Genomic DNA, 22,651 nt, shown 5'->3' on the forward strand with positions numbered 1-22,651 from the left:
CAGTGCCTCATTTCCCAGTGAGCACAATCTCCACTGCTGCAGTGCTGCTCCTTATCTGCCTCAGGAAGTTAAGGCTCAAAGCAGGGTAATAACTGTAAATTTCTTCCCAGACTGGCTGAAAACAAGATATCTCTGCTGTTGTGTTTTTATGAGTACATTTATCTTCAAAAAGGGTGGTATTGACCTGCTGCTTATGGCATGACCTGGCCTTTTCTTGGCCATAATCAAAAGGAGAAGATTGATAATTAATGTAATTTCCAGCACTTTTCAATCCTGGTTATGTCACACGTTGCCTGGATGGGTTTTTCCCCCATGTTTATTATTATTTCCCCATGTTTATTATTATTTCCCCATGTTTATTATTATTTTCACCATGTTTATTATTATTTTCACCATGTTTATTATTATTTTCACCATGTTTATTATTATTATTTCCCATGTTTATTATTTCCCATGTTTATTATCATTATTTCCCATGTTTATTATTTCCCATGTTTATTATTATTATTTCCCATGTTTATTATTATTTCCCCATATTTATTAATTCCCCATGTTTATTATTATTAATTCCCCATATATTTATTAATTCCCCATGTTTATTATTATTAATTCCCCATGTTTATTATTATTAATTCCCCATGTTTATTATTATTTTCCCATGTTTATTATTATTTCCCATGTTTATTATTATTTTCCATGTTTATTATTATTTCCGATGTTTATTGTTGTTATTGTTATTTCCCCATGTTTATTATTATTTCCCCATGTTTATTATTAATTTCCCATGTCTATATTATTACTTCCCATGTTTATTATTATTACTTCCCATGTTTATTATTATTACTTCCCCATGTTTATTATTATTATTACTTCCCCATGTTTATTATTTCCCATGTTTATTATTTATTTCCCCAATGTTTATTTATTTCCCCAATGTTTATTTATTTCCCCAATGTTTATTATTTCCCCCATGTTTATTTCCATTTTTCCTTTTAAAAATATTTTTTAAGTTTTTTCCCCGTTTTTTGTTTAAAAAAATATATATTTTCTCTTTATTCCTTTTTTATTATATATATTTTTTTCTAATTTTTCTTGGGTTTTTTATTGCTTTTTTTGTTATTTTTCCTAGTTTTGTGTATTTCTTAAAAACAAAGTGTTCCTTGTCCCTGTGCCACCACACTTAATTTTTACAGTTTCAGCTGTGTTCAAAATAAGAGATTTTAAAATTTTGTTGTATTTTTTTAAACCAAGATCTAAAATAATTTGTGTCCCCATCGAGGTGGTGGAAAATCCCTGGAGGAACAAGCCTGGCTTGGGAACAGGAGGGTTTGGGTTGATGAGCTCCTTGGAAATGGGTGGTGTCATTTTGGAGTTTGGTTCTCCAGGTGGGTTCAGCTTTTCTCAGAGCACAATAATCCCCAGCAGAGTTGAACAGCTTTAAAAATTGGATTAAAATTAAATTTTAAAATTTTAAATTCATCTTAAAGCTGGTAATTGATGTTCTCCTGCCTCCAGCCAACCAGAGGCTCCTCTGTAGCTAAAGATGGATTTTGTAACTTGGAAAATCTCTGATTTGTTCTGAGTTGGGTTGAAAATTCAACATTGACTGTGTTTAAATTGTTTGGATAAAGCAGCATTTGCTTTATCTTTCATTATAAATTGCTCCCAGGCCTCTCAGCTCCAGTTTTTCCAGGCCTGCCTGCTGGACTTTGGCTTGTCCTGTTCCTGGGGTCTCTGCTCTGGGGGATGTCCAGAATCCAAAGGGAATTTTTAATCCTCAGCTCTCTGGAAATGATGGATGCCACTGCTGCTTTTTTGGCAGTTTCCTGTGCCTGGAGCATGAATTTGGGGATTGAAATTTGAATTGTTGAGGTGCCTGTGCACAGTGTGCTTGCTGACAGGTCTGTTCATTTTGGGGTACGCCCCCAAAGGCATTTCATGGGTTCTGTGCCAGTTGGGGCTTTGCTGAAGTGGCAGATCCTGGGTGGGTTTTCTCTCCCTTTTTGGACAGGGATCCTTAACTCTGCCAGCAGCAGGCAAAGGAAGCAGGTGGCCATCAGGAGGAAGGAGCACTGGGACATTGTCTGCCTAAATAATGATGAAAAGATGTAAAAAGGGGCTGTTGTTAAGGATGGACATGAGTGTTAGTGAAAGATAAACTAGGGATAAAATAAGGAAAACAGCACATTGTACAACAATATTTGTTATATTTAGATTTTCTCCCTGCTGGAGATAATTGTGATATTCCTCCACACATGAATTGTACATTTCAATTTTAATTTAAACTGGGAAATAGCAGAGTTCAAGGGCTCTTTTCCAGCCTGGCTTTCCTTAAGGCTGCAGAGTTTTCCAGCAGGAATTCCAGCTCCTCTTCCCATTATTGCTTCTCCATGAGAGTGAGGACAAAGGGAAGAACCTGCCTGAAAATCTCACTCCAAGTCATTTTCAGTTTTTTAGAGAAACACTTTTGATCCTCATGGAAGAGAGAAATGTCAGTTCATTCCTTCTGCCTGATTTTTCTCTCTCTCCAAATGGAAAGCTCAGCTGGGAAGAGGAGGAGAGGATGGTCCTGGCATTGCCAAAAGTTCTTTTCTCTGGCTGCACTCTGGGTGATTGGCAGGTTATTGGCAATGGAGCTCCAGCCTTTAAGATGAATGATCAGATCTGACTCACACATTTTCCATACTGAAAATGACCTTTGCCAGCAATTTCCTTATGCAAAATATAGACTGGCCTTTTGTATTAAAAAAAAAAAAAATCAGAGGCTGAATATGCAATCATTAGTTGGTATGTTTATTTTTTAGGAATATTTTCACCTGTAATTTGACAGATTATTCAGTGAACTGCATTAAAAAATTCCCAAATATCTGCAGGTTGCATGCATTTAAATTTTTTTAGGGAGTTGTGTCCAAGAAGAGGCAAATTGCTGCTCCAGTCTCTCCAAGTGCTAATGCTTGTGGGGAAAGGAGTATGTGAGCACAAATGGAAAGTTCTGGGGCCTGTGCACTCACTCTGGGTTTGTGAAACTCCCCCTGACCCCTGGAATATTTTCCTTCCATCTTCCCCCTGAGTACTGGCAGCACTCAGAATTGCTTCCCTTGGGGTCTGAGGGAATATCCAAAGCTTACTCCTCCTCTTCCTTTGTGTTCTCTGTGTTTTAGTACAGAGGGAATGGTTAAAGCTGTTTCATCTTCTGAAAGGGATTGAGAGATTGAAGAAAGGAATGGGAATAATCCAAAGATGCACTTGGCTTTAATGAATTTTAATAGATTTTTGTCAGCTTGGCCCAATATTTTGATTTTATGTAGAATTCCATTCTTTATTTTGTGTCTATTCATCAGATTTCTAAATAAATCTGAAAACAGGGATGGAACGTCTCCCAGGGAAGCAAATTCTTTATCACCCTCCACAAGTCCCTGCCAGGAGGGTGCAGCCAGGTGGGAATTGTGCTCTGCTCCCAATTCCAGGATGAGAGGGAGCAGCCTCAAGCTGCTCCTGGGGAGGTCCAGATTGGATATCAGGAAGAATTTCAAGCAAGTCCATAAAAATGAACATTCCTAAGACAAAGCAACCCCCCTCAATTCCTCATGCCAATTTTCACCGCTAAGGCTTTTATTTTTTTCTTCAGATACAAACTTAATAAGAGCAAAATGCTAAGGACTTTCTAAATGTAATTTTATTGCATTTATCTCTCCAGTTGAATTTAATTATTCAGAGTCTTCATTAAAAAGAAGCTTTGGTAAGTGACATTTTAAACAGGCCTTCAGAAGTGATTGCAAGGGAGATGCTGATAAAGAACAGTGTCTGAAAGGAAGTGTCAAATACTTGAACATTTAAAACTGGGATGTGAGGACTTGCAGGGCAGCTCTTTGGATAATTTGGGCAATGTAATGAGCACACATATGATGCTGCTGGCCCGGGAGCTGCCAGCACTGCCACATCTCCCTCTTTTATCAAGTGTTTGGTAGGGTTTTAAATGTTTGGTGCAGAGAAAAGAGATGGAAGTTGTCTTTTTTTCAGAAATAAAAATGTGTGGGTTTTTCCCTTTTGACTGGAAGTGCCCTAAATCCTGATTCTCTAGAGAATAATAGGAAAGCAACAGAAGCCCCCGTTTCTTTCTTGCTTTCTGAAATCTGAGGTCCAAATGCACATAAGGAGCTCTGGCAGAGCCTGCCCTTGCCTGGGATGAGCCAAAATCTCCCAGAGCCTGCCCAGCTCTGCACCCAAGGGTTCTTGGGTTCTTGTCCTTGCCTGGGATGAGCCAAAATCTCCCAGAGCCTGCCCAGCTCTGCAGCCAGGGGTCCCTGGGTTCCCCGAGGAACCCCAGCAGCACATGCAGCCCCTGGCAGGGGGAGGCAGGGCATTGCAGCCTGGGGCTTTTGGAGCCAAAAAATCCGGGGTCAAGCATTTTGTTTGTGCAAAAATGGGATCCATTCATCCTCAGCTCCACGACAGGGCCTTATCTTTCCTTGATGATGGATAATTTGGCACTTGAGGCTTACACAGACACGAGAATGTTCAAGTGTGTGCTCTGCTGCAGCTGCAGGAAACACACTTGTTATCACCAAATTGGCTTAATTTGTGTTTCAGTAATTAGCCGGGGGAAAATAAATGACCCCCAGTCACATTTGGGATGTTGGAGCAGTGACAACAAGAACAAGCTGTTTACTGTGGGGAGAGCAAAGGGAACTAAACCAACATTTCTCTCCCTCAGTTCTCCCTGAGCACAGCAGGAACAGTTTAAGTCTCAAATCCCCACCTGGGAATATTGAGTGTGGTGTGGCAGTAATGTGAATAATCCCTGCAAACAGGTCAGGTGCCCATCTGCATGAGGAGACAGTTGTTTGTTTCATATTTCCTTTTGCATTCCAGTGTAGACTTAGCCTGTCTCAAGTTTTCCTTCTCCAGTGTCATCAGGAGTGATAAGAGAAGCTTTTTCTGGTTTCTCACACATGAAATGATTTTGGTGTTTGATTTTGGCTTTTTAATGTGTGAAATGCACACAAGAAGTAGTTTGGTCTTGTTTTTATTCAATTGCAGTCTGGTCCTCTTTGCTCTGATGCTTCTTGTGCTGCTCATCTCCCCACCCTGGAGGACAGCACATGCCCTTTAACCATGCTCATTGTCCACTTTTGCAATAAATCCTTTCAAATTCTCTTTTCCTAGGAATTATCCTGCTGAAACTGATGCATTACCATGTAAATTTGCCACAGCACCTCTGCAAACCACTCAGATTCTCCCAGAAAGAAGAATTTGGTGGAGCTGTGATTTACACACTTCCCCCTGTGTGTCCTGAATTGATGAATTCCTTCTTGCTTCCCCAGGGGTCGTGGACTTTTATATAATACCACAGGAGCCATCCATCCTCTGGAGCAGTCAGAGTGCTCGAGGTGGTGCCGGTGTCGGCCTCGATGGATTGCCGGCGTCAGCAGTGCCGGGAGAGGGACGAGGCCCAGACCCTCCCTGGATTACTCAAACCAAAACCCTCTTCATGGATTATTTATAAACTTTGCTCCTTTACATTCCTCTTCCCTCTGTGATTATTTTTTTGCAGTGTTGTCCCTCAGACCACGGTGATCCTCAACAACGACAGGCAGAACTCCATCGTGGCCAAGATGGTGGGGCAGGAGGAGCCTCTGAGCAGAGCAGCAGATTCCCTGGAGAACATCCTCAGCAAGTGAGTGCCATTCCCTGGAACCCTCTCTTTGTCCCTCCCTGGCCAGTGCCACTCTCAAAGGCCAGTTTTTTCCCTTCAATTTGAAGGGAAAAACGAGGAATCCTTGAGGTAATAATGGGGGAAAGATTGAACCTGGGCTTGGATAGGTTCTCTTGCTTCCCCCTTGGTGGGAGAGAGCATCCTGGAGGAGCTGGGATTATCTGGGCATCCTGATGGGATTATCTGAGTATCCTGCTGGGATTATCTCTGTGTTAAGTTAAACAAGGGTTTCTATAGCTGTGGATTTTTACATGGATGCACAATCCTTTGGGAGCAGGCCAAAATCCTGTATTTAACCAGCTGAAGGAGGAATATGCAGTCCAAGGAAAACTTGGACTATCTAAAGTGAATTTTAAACAAGCAGACCTGGGGATTCTGGGTGGAAAATGGTCGTGATTAATATATTTTTATAAATTACTGGGATATTTCTTTTGTTTTGCACATGGGCAAATCCTAGACTTTTCCATTGAGGCAGATGTAGGAAGTTGATACCTAAGATTTTTTTTATTCCTTCTGCTACGTGTGACCCAAAGGACAAAGTCTTAACCTGCACAAAGGGAAGTTTAAGTTGGATGTTAGGAGAAAGTATTTTACTGAAAGACTGGGAAAGTATTGGATTCATCTGCCTGAGGAGGTGATGGAATCACCATCCCTGGATGTGTTTAGAAAGAGACTGGATGTGGCACTGGGTGCCATGGTTCAGTTGAGGTGGTGTTAGGGCATGGGTTGGACTTGATGATCTTTAAGGTCTCTTCCAACCTGGTGATTCTGTGTGATTTTTATTCTGCTGGATAGCTCCAAGTTCCACAGGAGCAGAGTGGTTTTCAGGGGCTGCTTTTATCCAACACATTTATTTTGTCAATGAGTGCTTTTAATTCCCTCACAAAAACATGCAGGGCCATGACCTGAACTGAGTGACGCTGGAATTTGGATAGTCCATGGTCACATTTGTGCTGAGGGGCTGTTCCCTTGAGGTGACCTGTGTCGGCCCTCACAATGACATAGAGGGCCACGAGCTGAACTGAGTGATGCTGGAATTTGGATATTCCATGCTCATGTTCCTTCTGAGGGGTTGTTCTCTGGAGGTGACCCATGTTGGCCCTCACAACAACATGCAGGGGCATGAGCTGAATGAGTGATGCTGGAATTTGGATATTCCATGCTCCCGTTCCTTCTGAGGGGCTGTTTGTTCCCTCAAGGTGACCTGTCTAGGTCCTCACAATGACATGCAGGGCCATGACCTGAACAGAGTGATGCTGGAATTTGGATATTCCATGCTCACATTTGTGCTGAGGGGCTGTTCCCTCGATGTGATCTGTGTTGTCCCTCACAATGATGTGCAGGGCCATGACCTGAACTGAGTGATGCTGGAATTTGGATATTCCATGCTCCCCTTCCTGCTGAGGGCTGTTCCCTTGAGGTGACCAGTGTTGGCCCTCATGACGATGTGCAGGGCTGTGAGCTGAGCTGACACTGGAATTTGGATATTCCATGCTCCCATTCCTGCCGAGGGCTGTTCCCTTGAGGTGACCCATTGGCCCTCACAATGACATGCAGACCCACGAGCTCAACTGGCACTGGAATTTGGACATTCCATGCTCATGTTCCTTCTGAGAGCTGTTCTCTGGAGGTGACCCGTGTTCCTTGCCCACAGCGCGGTGCCGGGCCGCCGGCAGAACACCATTGTGGTGAAGGTGCCCGGGCACGACGACAGCCACAACGAGGACGGCGAGAGCGGCTCCGAGGCCAGCGACTCGGTGTCCAACAGCGGCCAGGTGGGCAGCCAGAGCATCGGCAACAACGTCACCCTCATCACCCTCAACTCCGAAGGTATGTGGGGGGCCAAGGGGAGATTTTGCATTTTTTTTAATGTACATTTTATGTGTCCTCATTACTCGTAGTGTGCATACTTGTAATTCCTTAGCTCTGGTAATTTAGCACAGTCCTGGTGTTGTGTTAGGCCTGACATCCTAAAGACCTCAGAGCGAGGCCTTGTGTGAGGCCGCAGAGCCCTCAGGTATCTTAAAAAACCAATGATGCCTTGAGAGGCTGCCTAGAACAGAGGCTGGACAGAGTTAAAGGAATAAAGTAGGGATTTATTAAAAGGCTTTCAAAGGACACAGCTTGGGCAGTGCAAGAGCCTGGCCAGTGGGTCGGGCCCTGCTCCAGGAACAGGAGCAGAGGGAACAGCTCAGGCTGGGCCAGGGCAGGCTCAGCTCGGACAGCAGCAGGAATTTCCCATGGAAAGGGGGGTCAGGGATGGGAACTGCCCAGGGAGGGCTGCAGTGCCCATCCCTGGAGGTGTCCCAGCAATTCCTGAGCTGGCACTCGGTGCTCTGGGCTGGGGACAAGGTGTGGATGGGGCACAGCTTGGACTCTGATCCTGGAGGTTTTTTCCAGCCTCAGTGATTCCAGAATTTTTACTGCTCTGTCAGCTATGCCAGGAGCAAAGCTGCCAGCACCAGGAGGATGTTTGTTGTGTACTTCCCTTTCTGCCTTGGTGTGGCAGAGATTTGCACAGACAAATGTGATGTTTGACCCATTGATGTGCATGAAGAAACACCTAATCCATTAATGTCTCAGATCTGATTTCCCTCAGACCTCTGGAACACTCATCTATTCAAAATCTCTGAGACTGATGAATGCTTTGAGGATCAGATCAGTGACCCCCCCTCCACCTGCCCTTGCCCTTGCACGGGAGGGAATTACTAAGTGACTTCACCTGCAGGGTGGCACAAATTCAATTATTAATAAAGGAAGAGATGCAGAATAACAGGGCTGGTGTGCAGGGAGAGGCAAAGTCACAGCAGCCCTTGGCTTTCATCAGCTGGGGCAGAATTCCAGGTGACTCTGAAGTGTGCAGAGGTAAAACCAGGATGGAGATCCCAGCCCAGGACTGAGAGCAAAAACACCAGGTGTTCAGGACAGCTCCACTCTGTCATCCTGGCTCTGGACTGTGGAAAGCACAACTGGACTGTGCTTACAGTTGGGATTGTCTGACACTGAGCTGTGGATATTTCCAGGATTTAGGGAATGGATTTCTATAAAGGCACTCTTTGCTCTCTGCTGGCTTTCATGTGATTGCGATAATTTAAAAATTAGTGGTATTGCCTTTCTATCCCTAAAAAATGATTCAGAAGCTTTGAGCACAGTTCCAGTAATGGTGTAGAACAAGGCTGGTTTTTTGCTGACTGAACACTGTGACTTCAATCCAGGTGTTTTTTAAAACCCAGTTAATTTTGGCATGCTTGTGTTCTTACTGGGAGTCCTGGAGTGCAGCATCTTCTCACTTCAAATATAGCACTGCCTTTATTTAATTGTGAACGTTCTAATTAGGCTTAAAAACAATGAGCTTTGTACAGTTCAGTGTCATGTGCAGAACAAAGAGCATGGGAAGAGCTTTTTTAGTTTCACTGATACACCTTTGGAGCAGGAGAGCCATTGAGTGTTATACACTAAACATGAGGAAGTGTCTTTTATAGTGGTTTATTTTGTAATGGTTTATTTTATAATGGTTGCATGGGGTGGATGTGATGGCCCAGTGTTATTTTCCTCTTCAGTTTTCACACACTGCCCTTGCACTTTCAGGGTGGTAAGAGAAGGAAAAGTTTGCTCTGTTCAGTTCTTTTGAGACTCTTTTCCTGTGCTTTCCAGAGTTCTTGTCCATTTTTAACATTGTGAAGATTCTGAATGTTTCAGCTGGTCCTTAGTGCTCTCCTTGCACAGAACTTCATTTGTGAATCAATTCTTTGGGCCCTCATAGAAGACATGGGATCATGGAATGATTTGGGTTGGAAAGGACCTTAAAGCCCATCCAGTTCCAGCCCTGACACCTCCCACTGCTGCTCCAAGCCTGCCCAGCCTGGCCTTGGGCACCTCCAGGGATGGGGCAGCCTCAGCTTCTCTGGGAAATCCATCCCAGGGCCTCCCCACCCTCACAGGGAGGAACTCCTTCCCAAAATCCCATGTAGCCCTGCAGTGAAACCATTCCCTGTGTCCTGTCCCTCCTGTTTCTCATGCAGAGCCCCAAGCTGGAAATGTGACCATGTATTTTTGGAGCAGATAAGGGGAGACTGGGTGTTAATTAAGGGATGACTGATGTTTTTTCCAGAGAAAACTCCTCAGTCACGTCTTGTCTCCTCAATTGGCATCTGAAGCAGTCATTTGATAATGGCAGCATGAAGCAGCACTGAGGATTTGCTTTCCAAGTGGGAATCCAAGCAGCTCAGTGTCCCAGACTTATCTGTGCTCAGGATTTTCCAGCCCAGGCAGGCTCAGATCTCACCCGTGGGATGAGCACTTGGAGCTGTTTGCTGCCAAGCTCCTCAGGACAGGCACAGACAGTGAGAGGAGCTGGAGCAGAGCAGGAGTGAACCTTTTGTACCCTAAAATGATGTGGTGCTGATGTGAGACACTGATGAGGACTGGTGAAAGCCAAAGAAAATTATAAAAATTGAATTGCTTTGGGTTTTATTTTTTCAATTTTTGGGAGCCAGCAGATGAACAAGTTTCTTGCAGGTGTCTGCTACAGAGATATTTGGAGTTAACACTGGCCCACCTCCACCCAAATATAACAAAGATTTATTAAACAAGGAAAAAAGGGCAAAATCCACATTAGAAATCTGATTTTCTGATGTGAAACACATTTTCCAAGGTTTTAAAAAGCCCTTTGAGTCCATGGGTTTTAATTCTCTGAGGTTTTTTTGGATCTTTTTTTATTTGAACTTTTTATCTGATCACATCCTTCCATGAGTCATAAAGTAAGGGAATCTCTCTTGGATTTCACCAAAACTGAGCCTTATTCTTAACAAACAAGTGATGCCTCTCTGATGTTGTGCTGAGGCTGAAGAACCTGTGAGGGCAGGGGCTGTTCCCAAAATTCTTCCTGGTGGTCCTGGATCCACAGGGAGTGAGCTGGGACTGGGTCTCCTGCAGCCACAGCCTTTGTGGAATATTTACCTGGAGCACGAGGTTGTTCTGGATTTGATCTGAACTAGGGCAGGGTCAGGTGGGATACTGGGCAGGAATTCCTCCCTGTGAGGTTGGGGAGGCCCTGGAATGGATTTCACAAAAAATCAGTAAATGTGATTTACTGTGGCTGCCCCTGGATCTCTGAAGTGTCCCAGGCCAGGTCGGACAGGGCTTGGAGCACCCTGGGATGGTGGAAGGGGTCAGGGCTGGAATTGGATAATCTCCAATGTCCCTTCCCACCCAAACCATTCCACGATTCTGGGATTTTTCTTTGATATTCCCAAGAAATGAAACCTTTCTTTTCCCACCCCACAAGAACAGCCCAGTGACAAACCCCAGCTCAGTGCTCAGGCCATGTGTGCTGCTCCTCAGGCAGAATTGCCAACGTCTGAGCTGCATTTTGTGCTGGAGGAGGTTTTGCTGAATGTGACTTTAGAGCTCTTTAACCTTTCTTTTAGCACAGCTTTCAATCCCACTCCTGCATCTGGAGGTGAAGTTACAGCCTGGTTGTCCCTCCCTTCCACACACTTAATGATTTTTAATTAATAAAGTCAGTGCTCTGGAGTCTCTGCCAATTAATCACTGCCCCTGTGAACTTCTGCTAATTGACAGGAGCTCATTAAAAGATCACAGAATCATGGAATGGTTTTGCTTGGAAGGGACCTCGAAGCTCATCTCGTTCCAACCCTCCACATGATGCTGATGTTGAATCTTCTATACATCAGCCAAAACATTATTTAATTTCTCTAGAAATGGAGGTTTATTTTTGTAAGTTAAGATTTGTTTTTATGGGGTTTATTTTAATTTTTTAAAGATTAATTCATCTTTCTGCCTCTCTGCACTCACCAGTCTTTTGCTGCCACTGCCAACTTTGCACCCAGCCTTGAGATTAAAATAAACACAACTTCTTGGAGTGAGGGAACATGTTAATTCCAGTATTTCTGTGGGCAGGTGTTTCCTTTTGTTTTCTCTAGTTTTAAAGGAATGACTGACAGCTCCTGGGGCTAGAGCAGAGCCTGGCTTTGCTTTCATGCTCATGTCAGACCAGGGAGCCTATCCCAATGGAAAAATGGAACAGCTCAGTGTCTGTCACTTCCCTGGGTGGGAGAGCACATCCAGAGCAGCCCCTGTCTGGTTTTTGTTCTCTTGACAGGGCTTTTTTTTGCTGCTGACCCCACACTGGCTCCTCCTGTTCCCAGAGAATTCCTCGTTTGCGTGGCAGCACGTCCCGAACGGGGATGGATGGTCAGCTGTGCTGGGAGATAAATGCAGCAAAAAAGAGTCAAAATCAGCACTGGAAAGCAAACTGGGTCCAGTAGAATGGAGATAAAGGCAAATTTTGTGATGTTGAAAAAAGGAGAACAATGGAGAGGAACTAGAAATTGGTATGAGGGGGAAATGGGGCTGTGAGTGTAGAGAGGAATTAGGATAAAGCTGGCAGGGCTTTCTGCACTGGGAGGAGAAAGGATCAGAGGTGATCTGATATTTGGTGTAAAAAAGGGCAAGGAAGCTCCTTTCCCTGAAAGGGCAGCAGGGTCCTCAGGAGAATTCACAGAATCAGGGAATGTCTGGGGATGCAAGGGAGCTCTGGAGATCACCCAGCCCCAGGCAGGGACACATCCAGGTGGGTTTGGGATGTCTCCAGAGAGGGACACCCCACATTGTCCTGGGCAGCTGTGCCAGGGCTCTGCCACCCTCCAGGGAATGAAGTTCTTCCTCAGTTAAAGAAAGAAAAATAGGGCAAAATGAGAGGGTGTGTGAAGGGCTGAGCTCCAGGTGAGTGTGTGCAGTTGTGCTTCACTGAGCTGAAGGGAAGGAGGTTCTTTGGGGGTTCCCTTCCTCCCCAGCTGACATTGCTGAGTTTTTAGAAGTGTTTAAGGAGCAGCAGCAGCAGGGTATGGCTGTGCAGTGCTGGGGTTGGAGTCTGCCTTTTACAGTGCATGCACTAAATAACCCTGCTATCACCTCCAAAGCCTGATAAGGCACCTCAAGAACCATTCCATGTGCATTGAAGGATATTTCACTGCTGGGAGACTACAGTGATCCAGATTTAGTCAATAGTGTTTATGTATTTAATTGCTCAGACGGGATTTCCACCCAATTCCCAATCTGTTTTCTCCTTCTTTATCCATTCTCCTCCACCCCACACCAGAGCTCAGGGTGTTTGTGCCTCACTCAGAACTGGCCCTGGATTTCCTCTTTCCACCAGATTTTTGGGTGCCAGTCCTGTGTTTGCTCCCTGCAAAGTGCCAGATGTGTTGGCAGCCTGGCAGGAATGATTGCGATCTAAAATAAGGAATAATTCAGCTTTTGTGCCCTCACAGAGCTGCAGTGGATTCATGGTTAACTTCAGTCATGCCTGATGCAAAATGGTTATAAAATAAATTCCCTTTCTGTTTGAAAGGAGGAGGAAAATGCAAGAGATAATTTAGTGGGGGGATTGTGGTCATAGGTCAGAATAACAAGATAATGTCTTTTTTTCCAGGCTGGGAGCAATAAAAGAACAGTTGCATGTGGTAAAAACAGTATGTTCTGGACTTTGTGCCAGCAGAAAAAAGAGGATTTTGCAAATTGAACAAAATCTTTGGTTCATGTAGGTTAACAACGTTTGTTAGAAAAGTCTGGAGGCAAAAGGTGTTCCATAAGGAACAAAAATTCCTATATCCAACAGCAATCCTGTGAGCTGTAGGGCAGAAAGGCTGTGATAGGCTGGAGGATAATTTATTCAGGCTTCCTAGAATTTCTTTGAAAAACGTACATATTGATCCAGAGATGTTTTTGCTTCGCCAGATCTGCCCAAATTTTTCTAACCCAGTCCATTTATCTTGAGGAACAGCCTGTTGTTTTCCCTGATAATGGTAACCAGACTTGTGGTGAGGCCAGACACAGTGGCATGCAAAACAAGGCACAACTCATCCAAACCACTTTATTTTTCAGATGGCACCTGGTACTGGGAGCAGAAAGCAGCCAGTGTGACCTATCCTGGCTCAGGATAAAAAAGAAAGGATCAAATTAAGGCAAAAAAATACAAACAATTTGCAAGTGTATAAAAATATATTCAGGAAAGGGCATGAAGTTCTGATTTCAGCAGGAAAAAAATTGGAGGGATGAGTTTCTACATATGTCAACAATAAATAGTTTTCCTTGCAAGTCACTGAATGTAAGGAAGAAATTCTTCCCTGTGGGGAGGCCTAGGGTGCCCAGAGCAGCTGTGGCTGCCCCTGCATCCCTGCTTGGCCCAAGGCCAGGCTGGACAGGGCTTGGAGCAGCCTGGGATGGTGGAAGGTGTTCCTGCCCATGGCAGGGGTGGAGGAGATGAATTTTAAGGTCCCTTCCAGCCCAAGCCATTCCCTGGCTGTGTGGCTGTGCTCGTGCTGATAATCTGCTGCTCTCAGTGATAAATCAGGATTGCACAACCCAACGTTTGCCTCATCCTGTCGTTACTCAGCCCGCGAGCTCGGCCCTGACATGTGGGGTGACTCAGCCCAGAGGTTGTGCTGGAAAAGCAGCTTGGAGTGTTTGGAGTTGCTTTTATGTTCTATTTTATTGAGTTCTTCTGGCTTGTAGTCTGATAAAGCCCAGGGCAGGATTTGGATATCCAGATGCTGCTTGCTGTGGGTGCTGCTCGGTGTGAGGAGGAAATGCTGTTTGACCTGAGCTCTGTCACCTCCTTTGGGGATGGAAGGGTAATGGAAACCAGGAATTGGGGACTTTGTCTATACACAAAACTCGGCTCAAAGATCACTTAATGAAAGAAAGTCATTAATGTAATTGTAACTGAATGCTGTTCACAATAAATTACTGTAAAGCTCTCAGTGGAAGGACTGAGTGACCCCTCAGTCAGCAAACCTTGTTTTACTCCATAGTTGAGCAAACATGGAAATCAAATCCAAATGGTCCATGTCAGTGGACACTGAAATATTGCTGGAGTGCTTCCTACCCTGCTCCTATGAGCAGTGTGAGGAATTCTGGAGGTTTGGTTTATGTCTGGAATGGGAGTCTCATCCTTGGCTCTGTGTTCCATCCTCCACTTGAGGTGGGGTTGGTCCTGAGCTCTGTTCCAGTTGCTGGTTAGTCTTGAATCCATCAACTTTTGGCATTGTCTGCACAGGTTAATTGAAGTAAGGGCCTAATACTCCTTTGAATTCTATTTATTTATTTAATTAAATCCCTAGTGTTCCTTTTTGTTCCCCCTGACAAACTGGGAAAGAAATAAAAAACTTCTTAATATATTGAGTGTGTGTAGGTAGGTATAGCTGTGGCTCTGATGGCCCTATGTTTGAATAAGAGGGAAGATGATTAGTGTTTGAATAATTATCCTTCTGCTGGGCCTGTTCCTTGGGAAGCTATTATTTAGAAAATAATATAGCCAGTAAATATGAGGAAAAACCCAAATTATATTTAGGATCTCTGGTTACATCCCAAATTATTGTAATTGCTCGATGTACTCCTTTTAAATGATTAAACAGGTTGGTGCTCACTATTGATTATAATTTCCTAAATCTAAAATCTTGCTTAGCCTTGCTTTAATCTCATGGGTTTGACAACCAGAAATGGCTTTGGGGTTGGGGAAAAACAAGGTTCAAAGTTGTTGACTGCTTGAAATTTGCTGTGCTTTGAGAATATCCCGCAGCTGCAGTAACCTTCATTTTTAGGGGATGAGAGCACTGGGCCTGGAGTGGTTTCTCAATAAAAGAGATCTCTGAGAGTTGGACACCTGGACTGGCCTCACCAGTTGCTCTGTGGGTCAGAACACGAACAACAACAGCTTTAGGTCACTGCTGGGTGAATTTGGGTTTCTTTCTCTCAGTGGCCAGCACCGCGATCCCGCTGCGCTCAGCTGGGAAAGCCCATGGGACACCAGGAGGCAAAGTGGGGGAGAGGATGCAAACTTGAGCAATCCTGGCTGTGTCCTGAGCCTGCCTCCCTGCTCAGCCTTTGCCCCATGTGTGTTTGAGAGGATTACCCCAGCCTTGCTCACCCTTCCGCATGTGTGTTTGAGAGGATTACCCCAGCCTGTCTCCTTGCTTACCCTTGTCCCATGTGTGTTTTGGAGGATTACCCCAGCTGTCCCCATGTGTGTTTCAGAGGGTTACCCCAGCTGTCCCCATGTGTGTTTCAGAGGGTTACCCCAGCTGTCCCCATGTGTGTTTCAGAGGATTATCCCAACGGGACGTGGCTGGGCGATGAGAACAACCCCGAGATGCGCGTGCGCTGCCCCATCACGCCCGCGGACATGCTGCACATCAGCACCAACTGCCGCACGGCCGAGAAGATGGCCCTGACCCTGCTGGATTACCTCTTTCACAGGGAGATCCAGGCCATCTCCAACCTCTCGGGCCAGGGCAAGCACGGCAAGAAGCAGCTGGATCCTCTCATGATCTACGGGATTCGCTGTGAGTGAAACCGGGGAGTTTGACGTGTGGATAAGGCAGAAATGGATGGATTAAATGAGATTTTAAGTGTGTTTGATGCGTGGTGAGATGTTCTGGTGGCTTTTGTTTATGAAGAAGGTTTTAGGAAGAAATCCTAAAAGGCCGGTTTACTTCACTTGGTGGGTATTCACCAGAAATTCCTCAGTCTTTTATTCTGAATTCTGACATCTGTGCAATCACCAGCTGTGAGTGTAGTAAATATTGCAGAAATAATTAGTAACACAAATTTCAATACTGTTCAAGTGCTCAGATCAGCATGGTCTTGAACCATAGTTTTTGACTTCCCATTTATGTCTGTTTTTTCAGAAGACTTGCTGAGATTGTGATGGGAAAAGTTGGCAATGTCAGGATCATAAAATCTGGGTTCACAGGAATGGCAGGACGCTGTTGGATTTCTGTCTGCTCCATGTGTACCACTCTTTGCATTATTTAAGCTGTTATGGAGCTGTGAACTGATATTATTTGTGTTAAAGGCACGATATTTGTTAATTTAAAAGGGATCAAATGTGGTTTCATGTAGAACAAAGGCACAGCCACTGGTTTGAAATGAAAAGAGGAATCTGGACGTGAGCATCGTGTTCTGCTGTGCTGATTTGCTAGTGAATACATTGAGGACAGCCAAGTCTGCTCCCTGTGCTTTATTTCCAAGAAACCAGCACAACCAGGGCTCTGGGAGAAGTTTCTGCTGCCAGGGGGTGGTTGAACACTGCAGTCAGGGAATGGGCACAGCCCTGAGGCTGCCAGAGCTCCAGGAGTGTTTGGACACCGTTCCCAGGGACAGGCTGGGGTTGTTGGGCTGTCTGGGCAGGCCCAGGAGGGATCCTTGAACTGGATTCTAATAAACCAGGAGGTCCTCTTGTTACCAGATCCTTTGTAGTCACATTTTGTGTAGTCACCAGTGGATCTGGAGTGGGAATAATTTGTCCTACTGGTGAGTTTTGTATGGAATTGGCAATTTGAAACTCCAGGTAAGGCTTAGGAAGAGGTCAGGGATTATTTGGGGTGCTGTTTGGAGAAGTGGCTGTGGGACAGTTCCAGGGAAGGAAATAAGAATGGTGTTTGGTGATGGCAGGAATCATGTTCCTCTTATCTGCTGCTGTTTCCAGTGGTTTTCAGGCTATTTTGGGGAAATTGAAAACCAAATCTAACCCACTCAGGTGGCTGCATTAGGGCAATTTTTGCTTCATTATTTACCTGAAGAAGGCGACTTTGGGCTTCTTTTACAAACACATTAAATATGTATTTTTAAGAGAGATGATAATGCAAATTAATGCTGATCTCCAAAGCCTTCTTGTCTGCTGATCTCATCAGTGTTAATGATGTTGCTATTAAAGCATAGATTTTTCTTAAAAGCTTTTAGAAAAACTAAGAAATGGATCTTGCACCAGTGTTAAAGCAATTCCCAGGCAGTTCTTTTCCCATCCCTCAAATCTGAGAGCACAAATCACATGGGTCAGTTTGTAACTGGTGGTGGAGGAAGATGAGATGTTTGCCAGTGTGAGCATGGGGAAGGAATGTGTCCATGTGACCCAGTGCTCAAGCTGGGGATTGTGTCATTTCTGTGAGGCATTCTGACCATGAGAATACTAGATTATGGAAGTGATCCCTGCAGCTGGAGAAGGCCTGGAATGGCACAGATGTGAGAGCAGGGGATCATGAGCAGCAATCAGGGTCTGACTTTGGTGATATCAGCTTGGTTTGGGATCCAGGTATCTTAAACAACTTCACTCCTTCCTGCTCTTGGCTGCTGAGTTGTTTTCTTTTGGGAGCCAGGCCATAAAAAACTCGGGATTTCTGGAAAAAATAGAGCCTGTGTGGATCTGGCCAGAGAAGTCTGGTTTGGGCAGTGAAATGTTGATCTGCTACCAGCAAGGACAAAGAATCCTGTGGCAACCAGCAAAGAAAACACAGAACTTGATGGAGCAGCAAATGTAGCAGTGAGAACAGTGGTCCAGGAATGATGATTTCACTTAATAACCTCATGTGTCATCACTGGCAGTAATTAAGTGGGAGTGGAGCTGGATTCAGCAGCCTGGTGAGGAATGTGGAGCACTCAGCTCTCGAGGATGGGACTGTGCCCACGCTCAGAGTCCGTGTGTGCCATGATTCCATCCCTGCCATCCCAAACCCCCTTTCCTGTGCACACACATCTGCTTTTCATCCCTGAGGTGTTCTCCCAGAAAATCACCCCAAACCTGAGTGTTCCTGGCATGGGAACCCCCTCAGGGCTGGTCCCCACAGTGGGATTTGCTTCTGCTCTGAGCCAATGATGCTTTGATGACTTAATTCAACCAGAAATGAAAAATCCAATGTCATCAGCCTAGCCTGTGCCAGTCACAGGCAGAGGAGCCCAAGGAAATAGAAAGGATTTTGTTTTTCCTTTCGTTTCAGGTTTCTTGCAGTTTGTCAGTGCCAAGATATTCCATCTTTATTTTTTTCCTATAAGAAAAACACCAAGCAAATCTGCATTTAATAGAGAAAGTATTTTGTGTAATATGCAGAAAGTATAGAAAATGAAGAGATGTGTGTTTATTAAAAATTCTTGATGCTCTGCACAGGGTTTACCACAAGAGGAGAGGAAAGTTTATCTTTGGAAGTCTAAATTTTCACTTGTGGTAGGAATTTGCTTGTGGGGTGGCAGTGGTACTGAGGAGAGCTTTTGGGCAAGAAACCAGAATGATTTAAACACAATCTATGTCATTAAATAGCTCATTACCTCAGCCCTGCTAAAAATGGAGACTTTTGCTGGTGAAATACAATCCAAGAACATCCTCAGTTGTAATTTTCTTTGCCTAACAGAAAATACAGGTTTAGCTCTTTGGAGATTTTACAGCAATTTCCACAAGCAAGTTGGAAAAAACAGATTCCCAAATTCAGAATTTTTCAGTTATAAGAAATGGTGTAATAGAAAAGATGATTTTCCATGGCATGCTGGAAAAAATGGAGGGGGGATTTCAGAAGGTTAGAAAAGAAAATTTATCAGTAGTTCTTATTCTTCAAAATAATCAAAGTAACTAAATGAAAACAAAATAAGATTAGTTGCTTATAATATATATTTATATATACACATATTTTATATATTATTGTGTGTAACTTTGTGTGTTATTTCTGTGCAAGCCCCTTGCTCTGCACATGGGTTTTTGTAGACTCTCATTTTCCCACTTATTTGTCAGTTCTGGTTAATTATTCTAAGAGGATGGAAGATCATAACCTGCACATTTAATGCAGAATTTCTGTCTGGGTGGAGGAAGGAGATCCAAACTCATGGATTGTATTAAGGGGAACCTGTGCCCTTGTGTTATTGGACCCCAAAATTCTTATTTTGCCTCCAGACAGCATCTGTTGCTCAGGGAATGGTTTATGCACATGGAAATAACTCTCTTGTTAGGGACAGGATTGTTGCTGAGAAAAAAAAAACAACTCAAACCCTCAAATCCCCCACCCAAACCCTGCAGTGCTCACAGAGGGGAGGAAACTGTGCTGAAAACTTTGGGTGAATTTTCCCATCTGCTTCCACTCTCATAGAGTGAATTTTCCCATTTCCCTTTAATTTCCTCCAGAATGCATCCCTGTCTTTTAAATACCATAAAACACAGTGTTAGCTGAGAATACCTAATGATAAAATCTGATTTTTAACTCTGAATGATGCATTTTCTGCTTCAAAAGCCAAATAACTTCACTTTTTAAGCCACAAAAACACAGCACAGAAAGAAATCAAAGCTTGCTGCTCCTGTTCTATAAAACATTCCTTGCAGCAGGGATGGGAGCACTTCTCCTACTGCAGGAGTTGAAAGAGATGTTAATACACTCTGAAAGGACTTGTGTCCACAGCAGAGGCCAAATGGAATTAAACACTGGCTCTGCTTCCCAAAAATCCACACACCAGCTCTGGAGCTGCAGCCCACACACGGCTGCTTAATAGGAACCACATTTGGCTGTGGAGCTGATGGCAGTGGGATGAGTTTATGTATGGAGAGAGAAATAGGAATAGGAATAGAAATAGAAATATTGCTGCCCACAGGTTAGGCTGCTTGGAGCTGCCTCTGGTGGCCTGGGAAACGTGTGGGGAGCTCAGCACTGCTGCTCCAGCTTTTCATGGGGAGTCTGAGCTTCATAACAGCAGGATAAACACAAATGGATCACATTTCTGTCCTTCTTGGGGATTATCCTGCTTGGAAATACTGGAGGAAGGGCAGGAAGTTCTCATGGATGAGCTGAGCTCGGATGTTTCTCACCAGAGGATGTTTTGTGGGACACTCCAGGCTGGTGCTGTTTTTTAAGATGTTTATCATGGAATCCTGGAGTGGTTTGGGCTGTGTGCAGCAATTCTTTATAGTTATATTTTATATTTATATATTTATTTGTATATTTATATATATATTTATAGTTATATGTGTATTTATAGTTATATGTATATTTATAGTTGTATTTTGAAGATCCAGTGCCACCCCCTGCCATGGCAGGGACACCTCCCACTGTCCCAGGCTGCTCCCAGCCCTGTCCAGCCTGGCCTTGGGCACTGCCAGGGATGCAGGGGCAGCCACAGCTGCTCAGTGAATCCATTCCAGGGCCTCTTCACCCCTCCTAGGGGATGATTCCATCCCAAAATCCCACCTAACCCTGTCCCTGGCAGTGAGAGGCCATCCCTTGTGTCCTGCCCCTCCAGAGCCCTGGAAATAATTTCTCTCCAGCTTCTGTCTCCTTCAGGTGCTGTACACAAACATTGCAGTTTGGGACATGCGCTATAAATACAGAATATCATCAATATTTTCTATTCTTTCACTTTCCCACTTCTAAAAGCCTTTTTTATTACTGAATTTTTATTAACTCTACCAATTTTTCCTCTTTTTCTTCTTTCCTTTCTAATATTTGTATGCTTTTTTGGCATATTTTGTCTTCCTTTCATTTCCTGTTTATAATTTGGAGCTTCTCGTGTCTCATTTCTGAATATCCCACAATATTCAGAGTATGGCTGGCTGTCAGAGTATTGAATAACATCCCATGGTTTGAAAGTGTCACACCAACATGCCACAATCCTGAACATCAGCACTTGCGGAGGTGCATCCAAACCTTGGATTCCATCTGGAGACTGCTGGAGAGCCTGAGGAAAAATGATCCAAATTGGCATTTTATCCTGTGTCTTTAACATTTCATCAGCAGCAGAAAGCGGTGATTTCTGTGATTGGGATGTTGGTAATTGTTGGTTCAGTCCCCCAGGATCAGCCATGGATGCTCTGGAGGCTTGGGGCAGTGGCAGAGCTCATCCCAGCAATTTCCTGAGCATCCCTGAGCTGCTGGCCCCAGCCCAGGGTCCCTCAGGCTGTAGGACAAGAGCTCCTCTGCCCAGCCCTGGGAGCCTGAACAGGAGTCCTGTGGTTTGTGTCTGCTGGATGAGCTAATCCTGTGGTCCCTGGAAATCCTTTGTGCCAACATTTTCTTCTCCCGGTGTTAAACACCACGGGCTGCAGTTCTTGGGAAACACAGAGTGGCTGCAGGCTGTTCTGTGGTGTTATCACAGCACCCTGGCACTGTTTGCTTTGGGAGGGACTGGAGTCTGTCCTTCCAGGACACCCTGCACTGCTCCAGGTGCTCAGGCACCCCGTGGGACACTCCTGCTCCTCAGCATGGCTCAGGGTGTGGGACAGGTTCCCTTTGGGGTGGAACTGGGGGAATTGTGCAGGTCCTGCTCAGCTCTGTGCTCCTCAGCATGGCTCAGGGTGGGACAGGTTCCCTTTGGGGTGGAACTGGGGGAATTGTGCAGGTCCTGCTCAGCTCTGTGCTCCTCAGCATGGCTCAGGGTGGGACAGGTTCCCTTTGGGGTGGAACTGGGGGAATTGTGCAGGTCCTGCTCAGCTCTGTGCTGTCACAGCCTGGGCTCTGAGCCTTGCCAGGGGCTCTGCTCCCCCTGCAGCTGGGCTGGCTCTGTTGAGAAGGTCACCAGTGGTGTCACCTGCTGGGGACACAACCAGAGAGGCTGCAGAGCTGTGGAGCTCTCTCCTCGTCAGGAGCAGAGTCTGAGAGTTCAGCACATCTTTAAAAAGCAAGAAGTGAAAGAAATCCTTTCTGCTGGGCTTTTCTCCTGTCTGAAGAGCTTTAATTTCTGTTGGCCTCGTGCTGCTGCTGCTCTCACACACTTGTGTCCCTCAGAGCTGCACGAGCCTGGCTCCAGCTCCACAGAGCTGCTGCTTTGTGAATCAATTAAATGCTGCCACATGCAGGGCACTGATAACCTCGTTTGAGGCCAGGCAAGAAGATAATGGGAGAACCCATTGAGTTTATCTCAGCCCCACAGTTCTCATCCATGGCATCAGTGCTGGCCCTACTTTCAGCTGGAACTCGCTGCTGCCTGCAGTTTGCTTCTTTCCTGGGCACTTCTCTTGATTTCAATTATTTTCCTGGCCAAGCCCTGTTAATAAACTGAAAAAAAAAAGCAGCAATTTTGGGGAAAGAAAATAAATTGTGCGTTTTCTCTCTCCTCCTCACACTCCTCTTGTTGTCTTTGTGTTAGAAAAGTGAGAAATTCAATTTT

At 44.8% G+C, this 22,651-nt stretch overlaps 1 protein-coding gene across 1 annotated transcript in view; it reads left to right on the top strand.

Annotated features, from left to right (window-relative positions):
• The window catches only part of BANP (BTG3 associated nuclear protein), a 109,605-nt gene that overhangs the window by 21,805 nt on the left and 65,149 nt on the right, over positions 1–22,651 (top strand). Inside the window, exons 5-7 of the mRNA XM_058813530.1 lie at positions 5,555–5,677; positions 7,371–7,546; positions 15,844–16,083. Of these exons, the coding sequence (XP_058669513.1) occupies positions 5,555–5,677; positions 7,371–7,546; positions 15,844–16,083 (539 nt within the window). The remainder of the gene's footprint in view (positions 1–5,554; positions 5,678–7,370; positions 7,547–15,843; positions 16,084–22,651) is intronic.

Source organism: Ammospiza caudacuta, chromosome 13 (assembly GCF_027887145.1).
Source record: "Ammospiza caudacuta isolate bAmmCau1 chromosome 13, bAmmCau1.pri, whole genome shotgun sequence".
Taxonomy (NCBI): Eukaryota; Metazoa; Chordata; class Aves; order Passeriformes; family Passerellidae; genus Ammospiza; species Ammospiza caudacuta.